This window comes from Bos javanicus, chromosome 19 (genome assembly GCF_032452875.1).
Source record: "Bos javanicus breed banteng chromosome 19, ARS-OSU_banteng_1.0, whole genome shotgun sequence".
Classification (NCBI taxonomy): domain Eukaryota; kingdom Metazoa; phylum Chordata; class Mammalia; order Artiodactyla; family Bovidae; genus Bos; species Bos javanicus.
This window is the reverse complement of record NC_083886.1, coordinates 12,511,066-12,536,216: the sequence shown is the minus strand read 5'-3', so window position 1 is coordinate 12,536,216 and position 25,151 is coordinate 12,511,066. Positions and strand designations below refer to the sequence as shown.

Genomic DNA, 25,151 nt, shown 5'->3' with positions numbered 1-25,151 from the left:
TCCTAAATTAACAATGCAAAAAAGTAGAGGAAAACAACAGAAGGGGAAAGACTAGAGGTCTCTTCAAGAAAACTGGAGATACCAAGGAAACATTTCATGTCAGGATGAACAAAAAAGGACAGAATTGCTAAGGACCTAACAGAAGCAGAAGAGATTAAGACAAGAAAACACAGAAGAACTATACAAAAAAGGTCATAATGACCCAGATAACCATGATGGTTTGGTCATTCACCTATAGCCAGACATCCTGGAGTGTGAAATAAAGTGGGCTTTAGGAAGCACTACCTATGAAAAAAGCTAGTGGAAGTGATGTAATTCCAGCTGAGCTATTTCAGATCCTAAAAGATGATGCTCTTAAAGTGCTGCACTCAATATGCCAGCAAATTTGGAAAACTCAGCAGTGGCCACAGGACTAGAAAAGTTTAGTTTTCATTCCAAATTCAGAGAAGGGCAATGCCAAAGAATGTTCATACTATCACACAATTGCACTCATTCTGCATGCTACAAAGCTTATGCTCAATCCCCCAAGCTAGGCGTCAGCAGTACATGAACCAAGAACATCCAGATGTACAAGCTGGATACAGAAAAGGCAAATGAACCAAAGATCAAATTGCCAACATCCACTGGATCATAGAAAAAGCAAAAGAATTCCAGAAAAACATCTACTTCTGCTTCACTGACAAAGCTTTAGGATAGACTTTGACTGTGTGGATCACACAAACTGTGGGAAATTCTTCAAGAGATGGGAATACCGGATCACTTTATCTGTCTTCAGAGAAACTTGTATGTGGGTCAAAAGTAACAGTTAGAACCTTACATGGAACAACTGACTGGTTCAAAACTGGGGAAGGAGTCCATCAAGGCTGTATATTGTCACCCTGCTTATTTAACTTATATGCAGAGTACATCATGAGAAATGCTAAGTTGGATGACTCACAAGCTGGAATCAAGATGCTGGGAGAAATATCAACAACATCAGATATGTAGATAACATCACCCTTATGGCAGAAAGCAAAGAAGAATTAAAGAGCCTCTTGAAAGTGAAAGAAGAGTGAAAAAACTGGCTTAAAAACTCAATATTAAAAAAAATGAAGATCATGGCATCCGGTACCATCACTTCATGGCAAATAGAAAGGGAAAAGTGGAAGCAGTGACAGATTTTATATTCTTGGGCTCCAAAATCACTGCAGATGGTGACTGCAGCCATGAAATTAAAAGACTCTTGTTCCTTGGAAGAAAACCTATGACAAATCTAGACAGCAAATTAAAAGGCAAAGACATCACTTTGCTGACAAAGGTCTGTATGGTCAAAGCTATGGTTTTTCCAGTACTCATGCACGGATGTGAGAGTTAGACTATAGAAAACTGAGTGCCAAAGAATCAATGATTTGGAACTGTGGGGCTGGAAAAGATGCTTGAGAGTCCCTTGGATGGCAAGGAGATCCAACCAGACCATCCTAAAGGAGATCAGTCCTGAAAATTTATTGGAAGGACTGATGCTGAAGCTGAAGCTCCAATACTTGGCAAAGCTGGGAAGACCCTGACCTTTTCATCATAGGGGTCTGGAATGTAAAAGTAGAAAGTCAAGAGATACCTGGAATAACAGGCAAGTTCGGCCTTGGAGTACAAAATGAAGCAGGCAAAGGCCAACAGAGTTTTGCCAAGAGAACACACTGCTCATAGCAAATACCCTCTTTCAACAACACAAGAGACAATATCACCAGATGGTCAATACCGAAATCAGATTGATTATATTCTTTGCAGCTGAAAATGAAGCAGCTCTATATAGTCAGCAAAAACAAGACTGCGAACTGACTGTGGCTCAGATCATGAACTCCTTATTGCAAAATTCAGACTTAAACTGAAGAAAGCACAGAAAACCATTAGACCATTCAGGTATGACCTAAATCAAATCCCTTACAGTTATTCAGAGGAAGTGACAAATATATTTAAGGGATTATATCTAATAGAGGGCCAGAAGAACCATGGATGGAGGTTCTTAACATTGTACAGGAGGTGGTAAGCAAAACTATCCCCAAGAGAAAGAAATGCAAAAAGGCACAATGGTTGTCTGAGGAGGCCTTACAAAGAGCTGAGAAAAGAAGAGAAGCGAAAGGCAAAGGAGAAAAAGAAACATATATCCATCTGAATGCAGAGTTCCAAAGAACAGGAAGGACAGATAAGAAAGTCTTCTTAAGTGATCAATGCAAACAAATAGAGAAAAACTATAGAATGGGAAAGACTAGAGATCTCTTCAAGAAATTATAGATACCAAGGGAACATTTCATGCAAAGATGGGCACCTAAAGGACAGAAATGGTAGGGACCTAACAGAAGCAGAAGATATTAAGAAGAGATGGCAAGAATACACAGAAGAAATACACAAAAGAGATCTTCGTGACCCGATAACCACGATGGCATGATCACCCACCTAGAGCCAGACATCCTGGAGTGCAAAGTCAAGTGGGCCTTAGGAAGCATCACTACGAACAAAGCTAGTGGAGGTGATGGAATTCCAGCTGAACTATTTCAAATCCTAAAAGATGATGCTGCACTCAATATGTCAGCAAATTTGGAAAACTCAGCTGTGGCCATAAGACTGGAAAAGGTCAGTTTTCATTCCAATCTCAAAGAAAGGTAATGGCAAAGAATGTTCAAATTGCCACACAATTGCACTCATCCCACACGCTAGTAAAGTAATGCTCAAAATTCTCCTCAACAGTACATGAACCAAGAACTTTCAGATGTTCAAGCTGGATTTAGAAAAGGCAGAGGAACCAGAGATCAAATTGCCAGAATCCACTGGATCACAGAAAAAGCAAGAGAATTCCAGAAAAACATCTACTTCTGCCTCATTGACTATGCTAAAGCCTTTGACTGTGTGGAACACAACAAACTGTGGGAAATTCTTCAAGAGATGGGAATACCAGACCACCTGACCTGCCTCTGAGAAATTTGCATGCAGGTCAAGAAGCAACAGTTAGAACTGGACATGGAACAACAGACTGGTTCGAAATTGGGAAAGGAGTATGTCAAGGCTGTATATTGTCACCCTATTTATTTAACTTATATGCAGAGTACCTCATGCGAAATGCAGGGCTGGATGAAGCACAAGCGGGCATCAAGATTGGTGGGAGAAATATCAATAACCTCATATATGCAGATGACATCACCCTTATGGCAGAAAGCAAAGAGGAATTAAACAGCCTCTTGATGAAAGTGAAAGAAAAGAGTGAAAAAAACTGGCTTAAAACTCAACATTCAAAAAACTAAGATCATGGCATCTGGTCCCATCACTTCATGGCAAATAGATGAGGAAACAATGAAAATAGTGAGAGACTTTATTTCTTGGGCTCCAAAATCACTGCAGATGGTGACTGCAGCCATGAAATTAAAAGACGCTTGCTCCTTGGAAGAAAAGCTATGACCAACCTAGACAGCAAATTAAAAAGCAGAGACATTGCTTTGCTGACAAAGGTACGTATAGTCAAAGCTATGGTTTTTCCAATAGTCAGGTATGGATGTGAGAGTTGGACCATAAAGAAAGTTGAGCACTGAAGAATTGATGTTTCTGAACTGTGGTGTTGGAGAAGACTCTTGAGAATCCCTTGGACAGCAAGGAGATCAAACCAGTTAATGCTAAAGAAAATCAGTCCTGAAAATTCATTGGAAGGACTGATGCTAAAGCTGAAACTCCAATACTTTGGCTACCTGATGCAAAGAACTGACTCATTGGAAAAGACCCTGATGCTGGAAAAGATTAAAGGCAGGAAGAGAAGGGGATGACAGAGGATGAGATGGTTGGATGGCATCACCAACTCAATTGGACATTAGTTCGAGTAAACTCCAGGTTTAGTGATGGACAGGGAGGCCTGCATGCCGTGGTCCATGGGGTCGCAAAGAGTTAGACATGACTGAGCAACTAAACTGAACTGATGCTGGGAAAGACTTAATGCAAAAGGAGAAAAGGGCAGCAGAGCATGAGATGGTTAGATAGCATCACCAACTCAATGGACATTAATCTGAGCAAACTTCAGGAGATAGTGACGGACATGGAAGACTGGCGCGCTGCAGTCCATGGGATCTCAAAGTGTTGGACATGACTTAGCAACTGAACAACAACTCATGATAATATATACACTGAATATTTCTTTAACCAAAAATTCTGACATAACTATGTTGGGAGAAATGCAGGAAGGGAGGATATGTGTTGGGGGAAGAAGGACTCATAGGGAAGCTGCTAAGTGTGTGCAATCTTTATCTTATACAATAGGAAGTCAAAAGATAATTTCTAAATTGGAACATCAGATAATCATGGTAATTATAAGCATATGACTAAGATATCTGGTGGGATATAAATGTCAGAATTAAAAGATAAAAGAGCTGAGAACAGGTGTCTCTGAGGAGCAATAAGCCTAAAGTGAGAAGGTAGGGACAGACCTTATATACTATTTAACTTATGTGCAGTTATTAATTTGGTATAAGTAAAAATCAAAATTAAAATGTATAGATATTCTCAGACCTACTGAATCAAAATCTCAGGTAAATCCAGCCCAATTTTTTTTTAGACCTGATCAACTGTTTCTGATGCAATCTATGGACCATCAGCGGAGAAGGCAATGGCACCCCACTCCAGTACTCTTGCCTGGAAAATCCCATGGACGGAGGAGCCTGGTAGGCTGCAGTCCATGGGGTCGCTAAGAGTCAGACACGACTGAGTGACTTCACTTTCACTTTTCACTTTCGTGCCTTGGAGAAGGAAATGGCAACCCACTCCAGTGTTCTTGCCTGGAGAATCCCAGGGACGGGGAAGCCTGGTGGGCTGCCGTCTATGGGGTCGCACAGAGTCGGACACGACTGAAGCGACTTAGCAGCAGCAGCAGCAGCATGGACCATCAGAGACCTATGTGACTAAAGACAAAATAATGAATCTAGCGTTCCACTCTGATTTAATTAGCATGGCATACAACTTGGGGATCAGGAGTTTAGAAAGCTCTCTGGGAGATTTCAATGTACAGCAAACTCTGGAACCACTGCAGTGATGCAAGACACAACGGTAATCTACACCACAATTAGGCACAAATGACCACAACTCCCTTTCACAGAACTTTCTCAAGTTGGAAATACATGAAAGTTTTTGTGTTAAGATAAAATGTATTATTTTCCTTAACAGATATAACAGCCCTTTAGTCAGTAGTCTTCAGAAAGGATTTATATTGTCAAAAAGGTTTTTTTAACAATTTTTTTCAACATTTCAGCTTAGGTTATTGTATACAATCACTGCTATACACTTATCTATTACATGTAACAGAGCATTGAAATTACCTCCGAGGCATCACAGTATTCAGAACCATCCAGAGTTTATTGACTGTTTGAAGAATTCGCCGTGGAACCCCTGAATTCAACAGCTGATTCATATTGGATGTTAATACTTCTGCATATGGTATAAGTTCACTGGCAGAAAGTAGAGTCAAGTGTTCTAGAATCTGCATCACTTGTGTGTGACTTACTGGGACAGCTGAAAATGCTAAAAGGAAAACTGCCGTCACAATCTAATTACCACACAGCTTACCAAATGGAAAGCAAATATTGTTCTATCACACTACAGGCCAAACAAATCAAGAAAGCAATATTGCTTTAAAGAAAGTAAAACATTCAGTCCTAGCCATAATTGTGGGCACACTTAAAATTAGGCCCTTAAGAAAAATTCATGTTAAAGTGCAGTTATTTCATAAAGAACAACAACAACAAAAAATCTCATCCGAAAAATCACAGTAGTGACAGTGACAGAAAGACAATGATTTGCACTGATTATTGGCTGACCACGAAACATACCCAAGTATTGCTTTTGGTATTAACATTCATTTGAAAAATTCAAATTTCTTGACACCTTCCTTCAGGTAGCCCTTTATGGGCTGTAAGCAGCTGTTAATAAAAAAATATCTAGAACTGCGATCCTTCAATAGAATAGTTACTAAGCACTTTTGGCTACTGAGCATTTGAAACATGGCTAGTATAAACTGAGATGTGCTGTAAGTTTAAACACACAGACTTAGTACGGAAAACCAGTAAAATATCTAACAGTTTTTATATTGATTACATGATGAAATGATAATACATTAGATATACTGGGTTATGTAAAATAATTATTTAAATTAATTTTGCCTGTTTTTTTTTAACTCTTTGAATGTGGCAAATTATATAGAAAGTTTAAAATTATGTGTAGTTCACATCCTATTTCTATTTGACAGTGCTAACCTAGAACATTATCCATTAACAGCAAATACATTGTTTTCTATTCTGTGGCACTTATTTCTTTTTTTATATATACTTATTCATTTTTAATTGATTGATGATTGTTTTCCAATACTGGTTTTCTGTCATACATCCACATCATGGCACTTATTTCTGACTGGTTTTAAGAACTTCCTAAACCATATGACCTGTTTATTGATGTAATGTAGACCCTATGAGGAGAAAGATGCAAGCATGTCAGAAAAAAAAAGGGGTTAAAAATCCTTACACTCAAAGAGAATTACTTTATATAGTCACCAAAACACTGCTCTATCTCCTGGAAAATTCTGCATGATTCTAAGATTTCAATGGGGCTAACACCTCTTTGTACTACTAAAGGGGTAAAAGGAGTGATCAGTTTACTGTACCTTCTTGAAGCTGTTTAGGAGAGTGGTTTTTGGCATTATTAGTCAGAAGCATTCTCCTTAACAGGGCGTCCGTCCCTGTGATTTCCTCTTCACAGATCCAATCATCCACGATGCATAAATGTGGGTAATTGGTTGCAAGGAGACGAAGTAAAGCAGAATGCAACCCTTGAAAATGTACAAGATGTCAATCGGATTCTTCATTCTTAAACATCAAACTGTCTTTCCTCTTTCGCCTTTCCCGTTCATTTTCTACCAGCCAGAGGAATCTGCACTTCTTATGCATGCACACTACAGTCTGAGAACTTCTATTCAGTACTTCAGTCAGGGACTTTGCTTAAATCAAGATCCCCATTTGAACGGATACACAGGAAGCTGGAAACCACTACTTTTATCGAAAGTTCTCAAGCTCTCTTCCAACCTATTCCAGCATAAAAGTAGCAGTAGCTCAAGAGTTGAGTAGGGAGGAAAAAAAGAGAAGGGAAAAAAAGGTTCATTTGGGAAAGATCACATATGGTTTGAAAAAGGCCTCACTCAGAAATTCTGATAGACTTCTACAAGAGAACACATCCTCTCCTCCAACCCAGTTGAGAATCATTGCTATACATGGGTAAAATTAAAGTTGCCCAACTTGAGTGCCTAAATGTACACTTTATGTACATTTTCTCATTTCACCCTAACATTCCTACAAGGTAAGCAGCATTGTCTCTGTTCTACTGTAAGGAAATAGGCTGAAAGATATTTATGTTAATAATGTTCCTAAAGTCACACAGCTGTGTAAGCCAACCCAAGCAGTACTGATGATACCCACAAGAGGGTGCAATTGTTTTCTTTTAAGAAGGGTTAGGAAGCTCAGAAGCATTGGGACCTTTCTAAACTTGCTTACAGCATAGCTTGACTACTCATTATTATTATTATTGTATAACATCAGCAATGAAAAACAAATGATGATAATGCCTATTTAGACAGATGAAGTGCTATGTTATTTACCTAATAAATGTTGTTACTATACAATTATCATCATCTCCCAGTTGCAAGAGCCAGCAATAAGAGTATCAGCAGTAATAAAAGTACTTTAGATTTGATCACCCACTTAGTATGCAACTTAGATCAAGTCAAACCACTGCTTAGTCCCCAAAGGGATAAGTATCTACTGCCTTTCCCATAGAAACTGCTTAAAATAAATGTTTCTGTGAAAAAGACACTGTAACAATCACAAGTGGTATTATTTTAAAGTTTAAATGCACAAATATATGTATAGTCAGGACGATCACAAAAACGACTGCTTGTAATAGTACAAATTAGTCTACATTACATAATCCCTTTATTAGTTGCAACATTAGTTACCAAATGCTGCAAAATATAACATCACTTCTCTGAAAAGAGATTATGCAAAGATATAAATAAATGCAGACATCTGGCTAAAGAAGACTAAAGAAAGTTCATGTTCACCCTTGAAATCAACCATAATAAAGACAGAAAAAGAAAATCTGAGCTTCAAAGAAACAAATCGAAGAGAAAAAAAATCCATACATTCAAACATTATAAAAAGCTGTTAAATTAAGAAAAAAATTGAATTTCAAAAAATATTACTATATTTCTACTTGACAGTTTTACAGTAAAAGTATTATAGTAATTTCATGCTTTGGCATGTTATGTAGCAATTAAAAACAATAATGTAGATCTACATGTAGCGACATGATAAGATCTCCAAGACTCCAACAGAAGAAAGCAAGTCAAGAAGAAATACAGTATGATAGCATTTAGAGCTCAAAAAAAGATTTTTGTACTTGTGTGTGTTTCTATTAGCTTCAACCACATGAAACTGCATTTTCAGAGGTCAAAAATAGTTGAACAGTTGTAATCTCATATGGTTCAACCTGTAGCAAAGAATATGTGAAACCACATACCAAAAGGAAATAGCTGGGGCCTCGGGGGTGGGAAATAGTTTTCAGGGAGTAAGACAGCAAGGAAAGTAAAGAGAAATTCACTCTTAAATTGAATGTTTAGCTTTGAGCACCTATTACACTTTGTAATCTTACATATAGTAGGTATTTTTTACCTATTGTATAACACATGGAACTCTGCTCAATGTTATGTGCCAGCCTGGATAAGAGGGGCATTCAGGGGAGAATGGACACATGTGTATGTATGGCTGAGTCCCTTCACTGTTCAAATGAGAATATCACATTGTTAATTGGCTATACCCCAATACAAAATGTTTTGGTGCTAAAAAAATAAAATAAAAATTAAATTTTAAAAAAAGTAGGTATTTTTTACCAATAAACATTACCAGTAAAAAGCAAAGAAAACAAATACCTCCCAACTCCTGCTGAAGTCCTTGAGCCTGTCGAATAAGGAATTTGATAGGAATCTGATCCATTAAAGAAGATGAATATGATTTGGGTTTTCTTTGCATGGCAGCTATCATTCAAAAATAAGAAATGTAAGATACAACGTTAGAAACAACATAAATCTTAACCTTCAACACAAATGGGAACAAATACACTGTCAAATTACTCTTAGTTCACTTAATCTGTAAATATAGCTCATAAAAGATGAAGAGTCACACCAAAGCAGTGAATACATATGACGAGCAAGAACATACTTCAGGGCAAGGTCTGGAAAATGCCCTGAAACTGAAACCAGTGGGAAGGAAAATCATGAGTGAGAGAAGCCACCTGCAGAAGTGTCCTACTCTTGAAAAAATAGAAGAGAAACTCCCCAAACCTAATTAGGAAGACAAATGCAGTCATGACCACATGGCTTAAAGCTTGATGATGCCAACAGCCTTAATCATATTATCTATTAGTGGTGACTGACTCTGTATGAATGACTTTCTTCTCTTACAACTTCTACCTTCAACTAAGTCCATCTTTTTTTTTTTTTTAAGCAAATCCACCTTAATTTCTATTCTTTTTCTGCTATCCTAATTCAATACCTACTCATCATTTATTTAAATAACTACTGTGGTTCAATTTTCAATTTTCCAGACTCCAATTCCTCTTCTTTTTGAACCATCCTTCACATTGGTGCCATAGTCTTCTTATTTAAATTCAGATTTGGCCAGATAATGTGTCTCTGGATCCAAGCTCAAATATCTGGATCCATGGATTTCCAGACCCCCAGGGTAAAGGTCCTTGCCAGTCAACACTTTCTGTCTCATCTCCACCATATGCTATATGCCTGACACCCTTATCTTATTCCAAGCTGCTTTGCATGTACAACAGAACTTATGAGCATCTCAACCAGGCTGTCCATAGTTTGAAAAACTATATCCAATATACTTATTCTTTTCCAAATACAAACCACATAATGTAAAGCTCAACAAATTTTTATTGATTGAAGTTAAGAAGTATATGAGTGCAAGCGTCACAATAAAGGTTGAGAATCATTGTCTAAATATACAATACACCTCTTGATTAGACATGATACCCCTTGCAAGTCAGTGAATTAGCATTCCAGTTTTCTACACCAATCTTTTATGAACTGGGTAAGAATGTACCTCAAAACACAATTTAAAAAAACACAGCTTCCAGTACAATCAAATTCTGGTTCCAACACCATCCAAACTGGAAAGGAAGAAGTAAAACTGCCACTATTTGCAGATATGGCATTATACAGAAAATCTTAAAGATTCTATCAAAAAACTGTTAGAACTAAAAAAAAAAAAGTGGTAAAAATGACAAATATTTCAGCCCATAAATGTGTAAATGACTCTCATGCAAATGCTGAGGTGAAAGAATACTTGGGGCTTCCATAGTAAGATGAGGGGCCAACATTCAAGGAACACCTTACGGGGTATGCCTTTGTGCCATACACTGTAAAGCTCAACAAATTTTTGAAGGAAAAGAAAGCGAAGGCGCTCAGTCGTGTCCAACTCTGTGTGACCCCATGGACCATAGCCTACCAGGCTCCTCCGTCCATGGGATTTTCCAGGCAAGAGTACCAGAGTGGGTTGCCATTTCCTTCTCCAAATAATTTCCTAAAGAACGAAGTAGAGTTGGCTGGTAAAAGAGTGGCTGAGGAAGCTTTTCTGGACATCAAAGTTCCGTCAAGGTAACAAGAATTAAGAAAAGAAAAGAAAAAAGGAAAAAATACTGTGAAAACTAATAAATTCAGTAGGGTTGCAAGATATAAAATTAAATACACAAAAATCTCTTGCATTTCTATAGACCAGTAACAATCAGAAACAAAAGTTACATTGCCCTTAGCTTTTGTAACATTTTAATCCTGAAAACATTCCTATGGAAACCTAATTCATTTATGAAATTAGTGTAAACTAAAGCCAGGAAAAAAAGAAATGAAGAGAAAAAAGGCCTATTTCACTTGCTTAAACACAGATGGGAAAAAATCATATTAAAAAAAAAAAAAATCAAATCTAGCTCCATGCTAAAAGAATAATATACCCAGAGCAAGTAGGGCCCACTCCAGAAATACAGATATCAATCATACAACAAATTCTATAAATAGACCAAATTATCTCAGTAACTGCTGAAAAAGTATTCCCTTGATAAAGTTTTTTAAAATGGTACTCTAAGAAATTCAGAGCCTGACTAACCCAAAGTAAACGTCTATACCTTCCTGGTGGCTCAGATGGTAAAGCGTGTGCCTGCAATGCAGGAGACCTGGGTTCGATCCCTGGGTCGGGAAGGTCCCCTGGAGAAGGATATGGCAACCCACTCCAGTATTCTTGTCTGGAAAATTTCATGGACAGAGGACCCTGGTAGGCTACAGCCCATGGGGTCCCAAAGAGTTGGACACAACTGAGCAACTTCACTTTAAGAAAAAATTATACAAAGTATATACAAAGTTTAATTGACATAGAAAAATAATTTGAATAAATTCACACATTTAAAAAATGTATTAAGTGATTACTCTGTATCAAGTAATATTCTAAATGAGTAAGTAAGTGAAAGTCACTCAGTCCTGTCCAACTCATTGACATAGTAGCAAAAAAAGATAAAAATTGGCCTTCATGAATCTTACATTTTAATAATTTAAAGGAAAAATTATTTCAAGGAATTCCCTGGCAGTCCAGTGGTTAGGACTCAGGGCTTTTACTGCTGGGAAGATGGGTTTGATTCCAGGTTAGGGAACTGTGATCTTGCAAGCTGCACAGCTGACCCAAAATAAGTCTTCAAAAAAATTATTTCATATTCCTAGCTAGATGAATATGAATATTTCATATTCATAGCTAGAAAGACTTTTATTGTAAAGATGTATTCTTTCTAAATTAATTCTGCTGCTAAGTTGCTTCAGTCGTGTCTGACTCTGTGCGACCCCATGGACTGCAGCCCACCAGGCTCCGCCATCCCTGGGATTCTCCAGGCAAGAACACTGGAGTGGGTTTCCATTTCCTTCTCCAATGCATGAAAGTGAAAAGTGAAAGTGAAGTTGCTCAGTCGTGTCCAACTTAGCGACCCCATGGACTGCAGCCTACCAGGCTCCTTCGTCCATGGAGTTTTCCAGGCAAGAGTATTGGAGTGGGGTGCCATTGCCTTCTCCGAAATTAATTCTAGCGTAACATAATTCTAACCAAAATCCAAATATAATTTTCTTCTATGGAATTTTACAAAATCTTAGAGTTCATGTGCAAGATTATATACGTGAAAATGGACAGAAATATTGAACAAGAACAATAATTGTGAAAGGGACTGGAAATGCCTAACCAAAAAAAAAAAAAAAAACAGACATAGGTTTGTAATAAAACTTCAATATACATCAGAGCAACTTTCTAAATTAATAGGAAAATGACAGGTTATTCGCTTTGTGATGTTGACAAATAACCAATTATTTAAAAACAACAACAAGAAGTAGGGGCTTCCTTGGTGGCTCAATGGTAAAGAATCTACCTGCCAATGCAGGAGACAAGGGTTTGATCCCCAATCCAGGAAGATCACAATGCCACGGAGCAACTAAGCCTGTGCACAACTACTGAACCCAAGTCCCCTGGAGCCCCATGCTCTGCAATAAGAGAAGCCAAAACAATGAGAAACCCTCACACTGCAACTACAGAGTAGCTCCTGCTCGTCACAAGAGAAAAAGCCCACGCAGCAATGAAGACTCAGCACAACCAAACATAAATAAATAAATGCATAAAATGAAAAAAAAATTTTAAACTGAATCTGTATCCACGTATGTGTGCTGAGTCATGTCCAACTCTTTGCGACCCCACGGATTGTAGCCTGCCAGGCTTGTCTGTCCATGGCATTCTCCAGGCAAGAGTACTAGAGAGAGTTGCCGTGCCCTCCCCCCAGGGGATCTTTCCCACCCAAAGACTGAAACCTGTATGGGTAGGCAGATTCTTTACCACTGGGCCACCTGGGAAGCCAGTCTGTATCCCATACTTGATAACTTCATGAATCTTACATTTTAATAATTTTAAAAGAAAAAAATATTTCAGGGAATTCCCTGGTGGTCCAGTAGTTAGGACTCAGGGCTTTTACTGCTGGGAGGTGGACATACATAAATTAATTAAAGGCATATGTAAATTTTAAAAATGAAATAATATCCTAAAAGAAAATGTAAGTGATTAGTCATATAATGTTAGTACCTTACTTTCAAAGCGTCTCCTCTCCTCAGAATTCTATAATCAAAATATACCATAAACAAATGATAACACCCAACTGCTATCATTGTGAATGCAAAAAAATTGGTACTCACATCCTATACAAATGTCTTATATATATGTCTTCTACAAAATGTCTGTAATGGTAAAAACTATCTGGAAAACAGTATGACAATTCATTTTTTAAACACTGGAATTCAAAAATCTTTGATTTAGTAGTTCTGTCCTAAAGAAATAATTATATCTGTATACAGAGTTAGTTCTAAGGATATTCATTCCGCCAGTCTCTATAATGGCAAAATGTAGAAACAATCTCCAATAATAAGGTATTTTTAAGTAATGGTACACATTTATGAAGAAATATTATACAGCTATTAAAAATCATGTTTCAGAAAATGTACTGTAATAGGCCAAATGCTTAAAGTGTAGTCTTAAGTAAAAGGGTAGATTAAAAACTTATGATTCCAAACTTTATGAAGGTTATCACACATACAAAGACTGAAGGGTTTTTTTCCCTAGCAAAATTCTATGGTGATTATCTCTGGGCAGTAGAATTATAGGTGGTTTATACTCTGGTCTTTGTACTTTTCTCACTTCCTCAATTTTCTTCAGTAAAACACTCTTTTAATAAATATTTTATTTAAAAAAACAGTTCTTTTGCATTAAGTAAGATAAGTAAAGTGAAGTCGCTCAGTCGTGTCCAACTCTTTGGGACCCCATGGACTGTAGTCTGTCCATGGGATTTTCCAGGCAAGAGTGCTGGAATGGATTGCCATTTCCTTCTCCAGGGCATCTTCCCTACCCAGGAATAGAACCTGGGTCTCCCGCATTGCAGGCAGACGCTTTACCGTCTGAGCCACCAGGGAAGCTGGTAAGATAGGTAAGCAATTAGCTAAATAATGAAATAAGTTTAAAATTCTTGTACTTTTACTCCACAGGATGATCTTATTACTGTTAGAACCTTTTTTGGTCAAACTCGATTTTACAGTACTGAAACTTCAAGCTGCCAAGAAATAACATCTGTCAGTGTCTGCTTAAAAGTTTCTAATTTTGAAAGAGGCAGGTGGAGTTAACTTTCTTCTGGGAAGACAATAATTAACTATCAAGTGCAAAGAAAAACTTCAAGTGCAGGAATTTAGAGCCACTGAACATTATAGTCTCCAAGTATCACAAGATAGATCTTGTTTGCTGATGACAAAGAAGGAGATTTCATATGAAACAGGACAGAAGCAGACAAAGCAGCCAGAGCTTGTTTTTAAATGAAGATAAGGGGCTTCCCTGGTGGCTGAGTGGTAAAGGATCCACCTGACAATGCAGGAGGCATGGATTCAATCCCTGATCCAGGAAGATCCCACATGTCACGGAGCAACTAAGCCCATGCACCACAACCTATCGAGCCTGTGCTCTAGAGCCCGGGAGCCACAACTGAGCCCACATGCCTGAGAGACCGTGCCCCGCCACACGCAAGCCACCACAATGAGAAGCCCATGCACCCCAACAAGGAGCAGTCCCTGCTTGCCAAGCTAGAGACAGTGGGTGTGCAGCAGTGAAGACCCAGCACAGCCAAAAATAAAACAAATATACTTTAACTAGGCTTCCCTCATAGCTCAGTTGGTAAAGAATCCGCCTGCAATGTAGGAGACCCCAGTTCGATTCCTGGGTTGGGAAGATCCCCTGGAGAAGGGCTAAGCTACCCACTCCAGTATTCTCAGACTTCCCTTGTGGCTCAGCTCGTAAAGAATCTGCCTGCAGAGCGGGAAACCTGGGTTTGATCCCTGGGTTGGGAAGACCCCTGGAGAAGGGAAAGACTACCCACTCCAGTCTTCTGGCCTGGAGAATTCCATGGACTGCAACAAAGAGCAGTCCCTGCTTGCCACAGCTAGAGAAAGCTGGTGCGCAGCAATGAAGACCCAGCACAGCCAAAAACAAAATAAATAAGTATTTTTAAAAAACAAAATAAATGATGTTAAGGGACAGAGTTAAGCAAGTAAGCTACCTAAGTGTGAGACTGTATTTAGCATCCCATTGGCTGCTTTAGGAGCAGATAAACAGGTGAAGCTGATAAAACATGTTCAGTATTCATTAGTACTGTTTTTACCTTGAAAATATGTAAATATAACTTCTATATTTAAAATGTTCAATAAATATTTAAAATAAATAACCAACAAGGACCTATGTATAGCACAGGGGACTCAGCTCAATGTTCTGTAATGCTTGTAAGGGTATAACTGAATCACGTGGCTGTACACCTGAAACTAGCATCTCATTTTTAATCAACTATGAAAAGAAAGTGAAAGTGTTAGTCTCTCAGTCACATTCAAGTCTTTGTGACCCCATGGACTGTAGCCCATCGGGCTAATCAGTCCATGGAATTCTCCAGGCAATACTGGAGTGGGTAGCCATTCCCTTCTCCAGGGGAGCCTCTCAACCCAGGGATCAAACCCGTGTCTCCTGCATTGCAGGCGGATTCTTTACCATCTGAACCACCAGGGAAGCCCTTTAGTTTAATCAACTATACTCCAATATAAAATCAAAAAATTTTTAAAGTACTTAAAAATAAGCTTTTACCTAATAATAAAATTTTCAGATATAATAAACAGGAAACCTTTTTTAAGTATAAAAACTGAAAATACAATGGCAATGCTCATATTTTAATGGGGTATTAATAAAGGGATAGTACAAGGGATTTATTATGCTATTTCTTACACATGTTCTTTTAGATCAATACAGTATTTAACTGCAATGCAGAAGACCCAGGTTTGATCCCTGGGTCGGGAAGATCCCCAGGAGAAGGGAACAACTACCCACTCCAGTATCCTTGCCTGGAGAATCCCATGGATAGAGGAGCCTGGCGGGCTACAGTCCACGGGGTTGCAAAGAGTCGGACACGACTGAGTGACTAAACACACTATATATGCACTTGTATTACAAATATTTTTAAACAAATCATATGTGAAAAAATATGTATGTATAAAACATTTTTTTTAATGACTATGATATTCTAATACTTGGCTCTATCTCAGATGTTGGAATCCTGTATTTGAGCTTCAACAGCTACTTGGTGCCTGCTAATAATGTTTATTATAAAGCCCAAAACCACAGACCAGTTAGCAAGGTACTGAAACAACACAACTTTGAAGGTAGGAATAAATTTGAGGCGGAATACTCATCATTTTTGGCTGTGAAAGAGAAAACTTCTCTCATGTTATGACATATTCTGCAGTTAACTTATTCCTTTGGACTAAGAAACCAGGCTAGAAAAAGAAAACATTTCTTAAACTATGGGAAAAAAATGCTCCAAGCAAAGCTCAATCCCTCCGTCTGTCTTCCACACCCGGTCCCCTCTCACTTATCAAGGACATCCCTCTAGGGATTCTCTCGTAAAGCTTCCCTCTCCACTAGATTACTTCCAACAGTATACAATATTCTCTTAACTCTTTCACCTTAAAAAAAAATAAAAAGTCCTCTCTTGACCTTATTTTCCTCTCCAATTACCACATTCATTTCCCTCCTTCTCTTTACAACTTTTCAAAAGAACTGTCTGTACTCACTGTGTTTAGTATTATCTCCTCTAATTTGCCTTTTTTTCATGATTAAGAAGTTGAATATTTTATTATTGTTTATTCTCCTGCAAGGCTGTTGCTTCACTATATAAAAATTGCACCAGCAAACACAGTATATTGCAAAATTAAGATAGTAATATTCTTCATTGGACACTATACAACTAACAAACTTCTCCACTGGCAGTTATTTCTAGTGGGAAGATAATCTTGACCCAAATCCAAGGATAGCTGTAAGCAAGTTACAATGTCATATAAGGTTTAAGATAACCATGTTATCCTTGACTTACATAATTTTCGTAATTAGTTTTACCAGAGACAATTTCAGGAATTCTGAATATAATAACTGGAGCCTAGCCTAAAAATCACAGGAAGCTGTGGAAAAAGATGCACAGTGTTTATCTGAAATCATTCGAAAGTTAAAGGGTATTTTCTTCAGGAAACATTGTCGTAAGTAGTTTCTTTTGCTAAAAGTTGCTTTTTAAATATCTATCCACCAGGAATTTAAGACAACTATGCTAGATTAAGTTGTTTCAAAGTAGTTTATTTAGGGGTTCCATTTTCATCCAATAGATTTTATGTATTTCTCATACGCTTCTTCCCTCATTAGTTCATCTCGTTCTGAAGGGTTACTGAATGTCATCTTGATCAGCCAACCATCTTCCTAACAAGACTTGTTGAGAAGTCCTGGATTTTCTGCTAGAGCCTTATTAATTTCAGTTACTTCTCCTGATAGAGGAAAAGAGAGTTCACTAGCAGCTTTCACACTTTCCAAAGCACCAAACTCTTGTTGGTTCAACTTTGTCCCAACTTTAGGCAGACTACAGTAAACAACATCTCCCAAAGCTTCCTGTGCAAAATTGCTGATTCCCACTGTTCCAACACCATTTTCTGTTGTTACCCATTCGTGTTTTTCTGTGAATTTCTGCACCGACAGCAGAGCAGGGCCGGTGTGCAGCGCCCGGACAGCACCCGCTCGCAGTCCCCAGGGCCACGGCGAGCAGGGCATGCTGGGTGTGAAGATGGCGCGCAGGCTGCCGACCGCGGCCCGCACGCTCCGCACCGCGCACAGCGCCATGTTCGCACGGGTGCAGAGGGTCTCCGCGGAGCACCTAGAGCACCCTGGCTGGCTGGGGCGGGGCGGGACGGGGCGGTCCCCTCTAATTTGCTTTTGAATTTACTAAAATCAGGCTTTAATTCTGAAGGGGGAAAAAAAAAAAAGGACCTGTAAGGTCCTGTAAAGGTCAAAGGACCTCTAGCAAGCTAAACCTGATCATCAGCTGAGCCTAAGTCTTAACCTTACTTGATCCATCACCATCATTTGACACAAGTGATCTTGCTCTCTTCTTTGAAACATTCTTCTCTTAGCATGCAGAACATCACAGCCCTCGAGTCTCCTTCCACACCTTCTCCCTTGGTAATCCTACTTAATATCATGATTATAAATATCATACATATGCTGAAGAATCTCAATGCTTCAGTCCAGGTTTATCTCATCTAAATTCCAGGCCAGCATTTACAACTATTTTCAAAACATCCCCACTTCATCAGACATCTCAAACTTAGTGTGTCCCAAACCAGCTCCTGACTGCCCACAAACCTGCCATTTATTTCAGTAGATAGCCATTGTCTAGCTCAGGCCAAAAGCCTCCATCCACATCAACCTTGGCTCCTGTCTCTGAAATCTAATGAATTCATCAGCAAAACCTCTCAGCTCTTCAAAATATATATACACTGCTACCAGTCCAAGCCACCATCTTTTGCCTATAATCTTAGAAAAACCTAATCATTTTGTTGTTCAGTGGCTAAGCCGTGTCCAACTCTTGCAATGCCATGGACTATAGCCCGCCAGGCTCCTCTGTCCATGGGATTTCTCAAGCAAGAATACTGGAGTGGGTTGCCATTTCCTTCTCCAGGGAATCTTTCTGACCCAGGGATCAAACCTACCTCTCCTGCATTGCAGGTAGTCTCCTACATTTCAGGCAGATTCTTTACTGCAGAACCACCAGGGAAGACCAAGAAAAACCTAATAACTTTTCTACAATCTCCCAGTTCCTTTTCGAAGACTCAATCCAGGCTAAAGTGTACACCAAACCTGAAATTCTTAACTTTCCAATTAAGATCCATCAGACTATTGCATAAGGAACAGCAGCTTCACCTGAACACAGGGTTGAACTGAGCATGTCATTATCTTTAAAGATTCTTCCAGTCTTAAAAATTCTGAGTGATTTGTTAATTCTGCCTGGTGTATACATGAAAGTGGACTATACTAGTCTCTGTACTTTCCGATATTATTTTTTTTGCTAGACATTAATTTAAATAAAAACTAAGAGTGTATCTTGGTCCCCTACTACAGTATTCATGGTCTGAGTTCTCCCCAGAATACCTCCTTGTAACTCAATCCTCTAGTATCTATTAAATCACAAGTGTCATATCCCTTAACACATAAAAGTGGGAGACTATTACTTAATGCTTATTATTAGCCCATCTTGTCCCTCAAATGACAGACTATAATTATAGTTGTGGGATATCATCTGTATATCCCTAACAACTGTAGTCAGGAAAAGAAAGCTGCTGAGAAATTCACAGTATATTTAAAACACAATACTCCATACAAATGAAAGAAATTCCTCTGCCACACATTGAAAAGTAACTTTAATTTATAGCTTTCGAAAAGTAAAATCACTCAGCCATGACAAAATACAATCCCTTAAAAGAATTCTCCCTGCATTATAATACTCAATGCCTGTGACATTTTTTTAATTTAATTTTTCTTGGAGTATAGTTGCCTTGCAATGTCGTGTTAGTTTCTACTGTTCAAAGTGAATCAACTATTCATATACGTGTATCTCCTCTTTTCTGGATTTCTTTCCCGTTTAGGTCACCACAGAGCACCGAGTAGAGTTCCCTGTGCTGTACAGCAGGTTCTCACTAGTCATCTGTTTTATACAAGTATCAGTAGTGTGAATATGTCAATCCCAATCTCCCAGTTCTTCCCAACACCCTCCTTTACCCCCTTGGTGTCCATATGTTTGTTCTCGATGTCTATGTCTCTATTCCTGTTTTGCAAATAAGATCATCTATACCACGCCTATTACTTTTTAATGACACTTTTTGCTTTGAATATGGAATTACCTACATTTGCTGTTGTTGCTGTTCAGTCACTAAATCATGTCTGACTCTTCGCAACTCCATGGACTGCAGAACACCAGGCTCCTCTGTTCTCTACTACCTCCTGGAGTTTGCTCAAATTCATGTCCATTGGGACGGTGATGCTATCTAACCATCTCATCCTCTACAGCCCCCTTCTCTGTCTGCCTTCAGTCTTACATTCAGCAAGCCAAAATACAGGTGAGTTTTCTTTTTCACACAGAGGAAAACATACTACTTTATACTAATATTATCTATACTAAATGTGACCTTCTGATATTATACAAAGTACCTAAGTTCAATGATAACGTTAATGGCAAAGGAAACCCTTCTGTTGGTTTTTTTTCCTACTGCTTTGATTAGACTGTTACTCTTCATATTAATGGAAGGAAAAATAGGAAAAAGGTTGAAATCAAGCAAAAAACCTTCTATTTCAGTACCAACAGGTTTATGTCTTAATTTACCTTTTGTCAATAAGGTCACTAAAATTGTTAAAATACAGACAATTCAGTTAATCATTAATTCAGCCTGCTAAAAGGAGCACTGAGCCGTCAGGAGTGATTATATGCCCACACATACATGAACTTATGCACCAGAGTATGAAAAGCTAACATTGCAAAGACTGCAGAAAGATGCTGGAGCTTGTTGGAATATCTGACCTTATCTTCTCCAATAGCAGCCTGGAAAGTAACAAAACATAAGCAAATAAGATGAACTATCACCAGAAACACTAGCCTCTACACAACTTACCTAAAGTCTTGGCATTTGCTAGGAGAGCTTCTTCATAAGACAGAATATAATAAAGCACCAAGAGCTGTGCTGTGATACTGAAACGCTGATGAAGGCGGATGTTGTCACCCTGGGGGTCATATTATAAACAATACTGTTAAATTTCACGAGTGCTTTTTTTTCCCCCTTTGGCCAAAACAGGCAGTATGTGGGATCTGAGTTCTCCAACCAGGAGAACCCCTGCCCCCTGCATTGGCAGCACAGAGTCTAAACCACTGGACCACCAGGGAAGCTCCAATGAGTACTTTTTGATAGTAAAAGCACTCAAAATAGATTATTCGGTGTTGCTACTCCCAAGCTTAAAGAAACTGGGAGAAATTATTGCTGTCTTCACATTAAACTCAAATTGACAATGTGAAGTTTAAGTTAAATTTGAGATGGCTTGAGAGAGAAAATCAACATGCTTAACAGTCTTTAAACTTCCCTGGTGGCTCAGACTGTAAAGTGTCTGCCTACAATGCAGGATACCTGGTTTCAATTCTTGGGTGGGGAAGATCCCCTGGAGAAGGAAATGGAAACCCACTCCATCACTCTTGCCTGAAAAATCCCATGAATGGAGGAGCCTTGTAGGCTATAGTCCATGGAGTCACAAAGAGTTGGACACGACTGAGCGACCTCACAGTTTTTAAGACAGGGCTGCTTCTGAAAAAAGTTTACATTTACAGGAATCTCAAGTATTATCTGAAATTACCATGAAGAAAATAATTCCTAAAAAAAAGATCGTGTACATTTAAGTATATTTGGAGAAAAAAAGATTTACTCCAAATTTTCCAAAAATAATCTAGGTATATCTTAAATTCTCAGGAAGCTAGTTTAATGTGTTGAAATGTCACATAATCCTTTGTTAAACATACAACCTCCAAGACATTCCTTAAACTTTAAAATGGAGATTTTGAAATTCTTCTTCAAAAAGTGCCTAATCAACAAACTACATGGAATACCATTTTTTAATATTCATAAGTGATCTAAAGAACTGAATACCATTTTAAATTCAGAACCACCTAGAAGTGGTTCTCCTCTAATAATCTGGGGAAAAATGTGGAGTAAGTGGGAAGAATAAAAGAAAAATGAACTAATAAATGTTAAAAAAACAACATTATTTTACCCCAGTGACTCCTTCGAAAATATTGAGTATCTCTTGTTCTGTGACTGGCTGATTTGTGGCTTCTGGATTAGATTTAGATGCAGGAGTAAGTATAGAATTTATGTACACGTCAATCAGAGGAAGTAACTGAGGATGGAGTGGAATGGAGGTTTCACAGAGCTGTCTATAAATCCAGTCCTAGAAAAGAAGGTGACAGGCACTAAATTATGGCAATAAGAAAAAGCAAGCAAAATTTTACAAGCACATATAATTTTACATGATTTATGAAAAAGTAAAACTCACTATTAACTTTTAGCAGTTGCTAAATAATATCATCCAGTTTCATAATTGCCTTTGATTTAAAAATGGAAACAATTTTTCTTTCCTAAAATTGAGAATATTGTTCCATGGAAGATAAACCTAAAAATGACAGCTTGAGTTTAGAGTTTGGACTTCAGGTTTTTAATCTATTGGTTTTTAAGTAGTGGGAAAAACACCGTCAAGTCCCTTTTATATCTATATTTAGAGCACAATATATGCTGCTGTAAAAGACCCCACAGCAGAAAGGCATTTAGGGAAAGGAATAGTTTCTCACAACAAGCCTCAGACAGATTAAGAAGGTGGCTCTGACAACCACATATGGGAGATTAACTATCTGCACAAATGCAGGCCAAGAAGAAACACTGGGGGTGCATTTGGACCCTCAATTCTTCTCTACTTCACTTGCAAAAAATATAAAAAGCAGAAGATACAATCAAGATGGAAAATAACTTCACTACATCATAAAAACAAGGACAATCAAATGTGATATAGCAATGCATATGTTGTTCAGGGTTCTTTATAAATAAAATAGCCTCTTAGAAAGGGTTCAAACAAATTTTTTTCTATTTTAACCTCCTGTGGGTTAAGCTTTTTCTTTAGAGGACCTATTTGCTATAGCCAACTATATAACAAATTGAAAACATATCAAAATATGTGCAAGCTTAAAATTAGAAGTCCTTGTGACAAATGGATTACAAATACTGGTCATGGCTAACCAGCAACCTTCTAAGGTTGGTAAACAAAACCAAGTATAAAGAATGGCAATTTCTTACTAAAGTTTAATGAAATTGCTAAATATCATTGAGAATTTAAAAGGAATTAGTACTATTGTACATTATAACTGAACAGCTATACTGTTTTAAAAATCTGAAATTAAGAGCTTAATTACCATAACTATGTAAGTGACGAGTAACTAAAAACCTTTCACATACAAATCCACAGTCAAGGTCTGCAAACTCAAAGAGAACTGGGAAAAAAGCATTCACTCAGATTTTAGCTTGAAGAATAAATGTAAGATCATACTTTTATTGATACTTTGTGTTTGGTGAAGGAACGACTCCTCAGAAGCTGGTAAATGCAATGAATAGGCAAAAATCCAGTAATATTGGCACTCAGGTTGCTGGTGACAGGGACTCGAACTGCATGAGCTGTGACAACCTAAAAGGGAAAAATAATAGCAATACATATGACAGAATCAGATACAAAATTATTATGAAAGAGAGAGAAGTAGCCAGGTGGACTGTCAATACTAATGTGGTCCTTTGGCGGGAGTGACAAAAACCAATCATGACATGACTTAATTATTTTGAGTGATGAGGTGGCATCACACATATGGGAATTTGTAAAGTTCTCTACTTTTTAAAAATTTACTTCTAAACACAGATACATTGCCAGGGGTTAGAGTAAAGTTAAAAAATATGCAAAATTTGGAATCATAAAATCTGGGCTCAATGACTATAATATATAAAACAGATAAACAACAAGGATTTACCATATAGCACAGAGAACTACATTTAATATAATAAACTATAATAGAAAAGAATCTTAAAAGAGAGAGGGGACATATGTATACATATGGCTGATTCATGTTGATGTTTGGCAGAAACCAACACAATTCTGTAATTATCCTTCAATTAAAAAAAAATAAATAAGAATACAAATATATATATACACATATATATGTATAACCAAATCACTTTGTTGTATATCTGAAACTAACATAATATTGTAGATCATCTATAGTTTAATTTTTTTTTAAAAAAAGGAAAAAAAAGAATAGTTTCCATCATTGAAAAAATAAAATATTATTAGTATTACCCATGGACAAAAGTGCTGAGACCAAATAAGAACAAGTCAATACAAGAATAAGGAATTTAGACTCTAGCCTATAACCTAGTTAGACATGGCACCTTACAGCTAAAAGGTTTAAACAGATCCTGTTATTTTTCTCCTAACAATCCCAATTGTCAGTGAACTTCCCTGGTAGCTCAGACGGTAAAGAATATGCCTGTGATGAAGGAGATCAGGTTTGATCCCTGGATCAGGAAGGTTCCTCTGGAGAAGAGAATGGCTACTCGTTCTAGTATTCTTGCCTGGAGAATTCCACGGACAGAGAAGCCTGATAGGCTGCAGCGCATGGGTTGGCAGAGTTGGACACGACTGAGCCCCTAACACTTTGACCCCATGTGAGACCCCCGTCAATAGCATCTAAGACTATATTCTTAGGTATCTACTCAAAGTCTCCAAAATAAGCAAATTTACTTAGCACACGCTTTTCTATGTAGTAAATAGCTTTGAAAACAAATTCGACACAGGATTTTTCTTTACAGAAGTTTCAAAGATTAAATAAATCATCATTGGAAACTAAAAAGGAATATAAAGACTATGTTATTCTCTTAAACTGAAACACACACAAGTTTTCTCACAAGGAATGTTATAAAATATAGTTAAAGAAGTACCTAAGATAATAGTTAAAACAAGTACCTGCTCAGTAAAAATTTCCTGTGTGAAGACAGTCTTCATCCTGCTCAAGGAGCTTGGCTTAATTACAATCTAAAACAACCAAAACACAACACTGTAAAGCGATTATACTCCAATAAAAAACAAGAAAAGAAAGGCTCTTTTCTACAAAAAAAAAATAAATAAAACAAAGCAACCAAAAGATTTCAACAGCAGGTGAAAATAAAATATATGAAGCACAATTTGACTTAATATATAAAATTAACATTCAAATACTCTGTTTCAGAAGTAGCTTCTCAAACCTAACACTAAAATGTATTTTTCCTCAGGAACCAAATATGAAAGTACTTAGTGGGACTTCCCTTATGATCCAGTGGCTAGACTCTGAGCTCCCAATGCAAGGGGGCCCAGGTTCAATCTCTCATCAGGAAACTAGATCCCGCATACCATAAGACATATACAGCCAAATAAATAAAAAAAAATTTTAAGTACTCAGTAAACATATTATTATTGCATTTTAAGTCAGTGGGAAGAAGTGGATTATTTAATAAATGGAGG

The 25,151-nt window shown here is 37.7% G+C and overlaps 1 protein-coding gene and 1 pseudogene across 7 annotated transcripts in view; both read right to left on the bottom strand.

Moving 5' to 3' along the window:
* The window catches only part of INTS2 (integrator complex subunit 2), a 56,915-nt gene that overhangs the window by 13,362 nt on the left and 18,402 nt on the right, over positions 1-25,151 (bottom strand). For 4 of the 7 annotated variants that reach the window (XM_061390211.1, XM_061390209.1, XM_061390212.1 and 1 more), the window contains exons 12-19: positions 24,618-24,686; positions 23,157-23,291; positions 21,834-22,010; positions 21,266-21,370; positions 20,690-20,798; positions 8,978-9,082; positions 6,662-6,826; positions 5,325-5,526 (exon numbers count right to left, since the gene is read on the bottom strand). In XM_061390211.1, coding sequence (XP_061246195.1) covers positions 5,325-5,526; positions 6,662-6,826; positions 8,978-9,082; positions 20,690-20,798; positions 21,266-21,370; positions 21,834-22,010; positions 23,157-23,291; positions 24,618-24,686 — 1,067 coding nt within the window. The remainder of the gene's footprint in view (positions 1-5,324; positions 5,527-6,661; positions 6,827-8,977; positions 9,083-20,689; positions 20,799-21,265; positions 21,371-21,833; positions 22,011-23,156; positions 23,292-24,617; positions 24,687-25,151) is intronic. The other 3 variants (XM_061390214.1, XM_061390215.1, XM_061390210.1) reach the window with 1 other exon arrangement.
* LOC133231719 (glycine cleavage system H protein, mitochondrial-like) lies at positions 11,851-17,974 on the bottom strand (annotated as a pseudogene).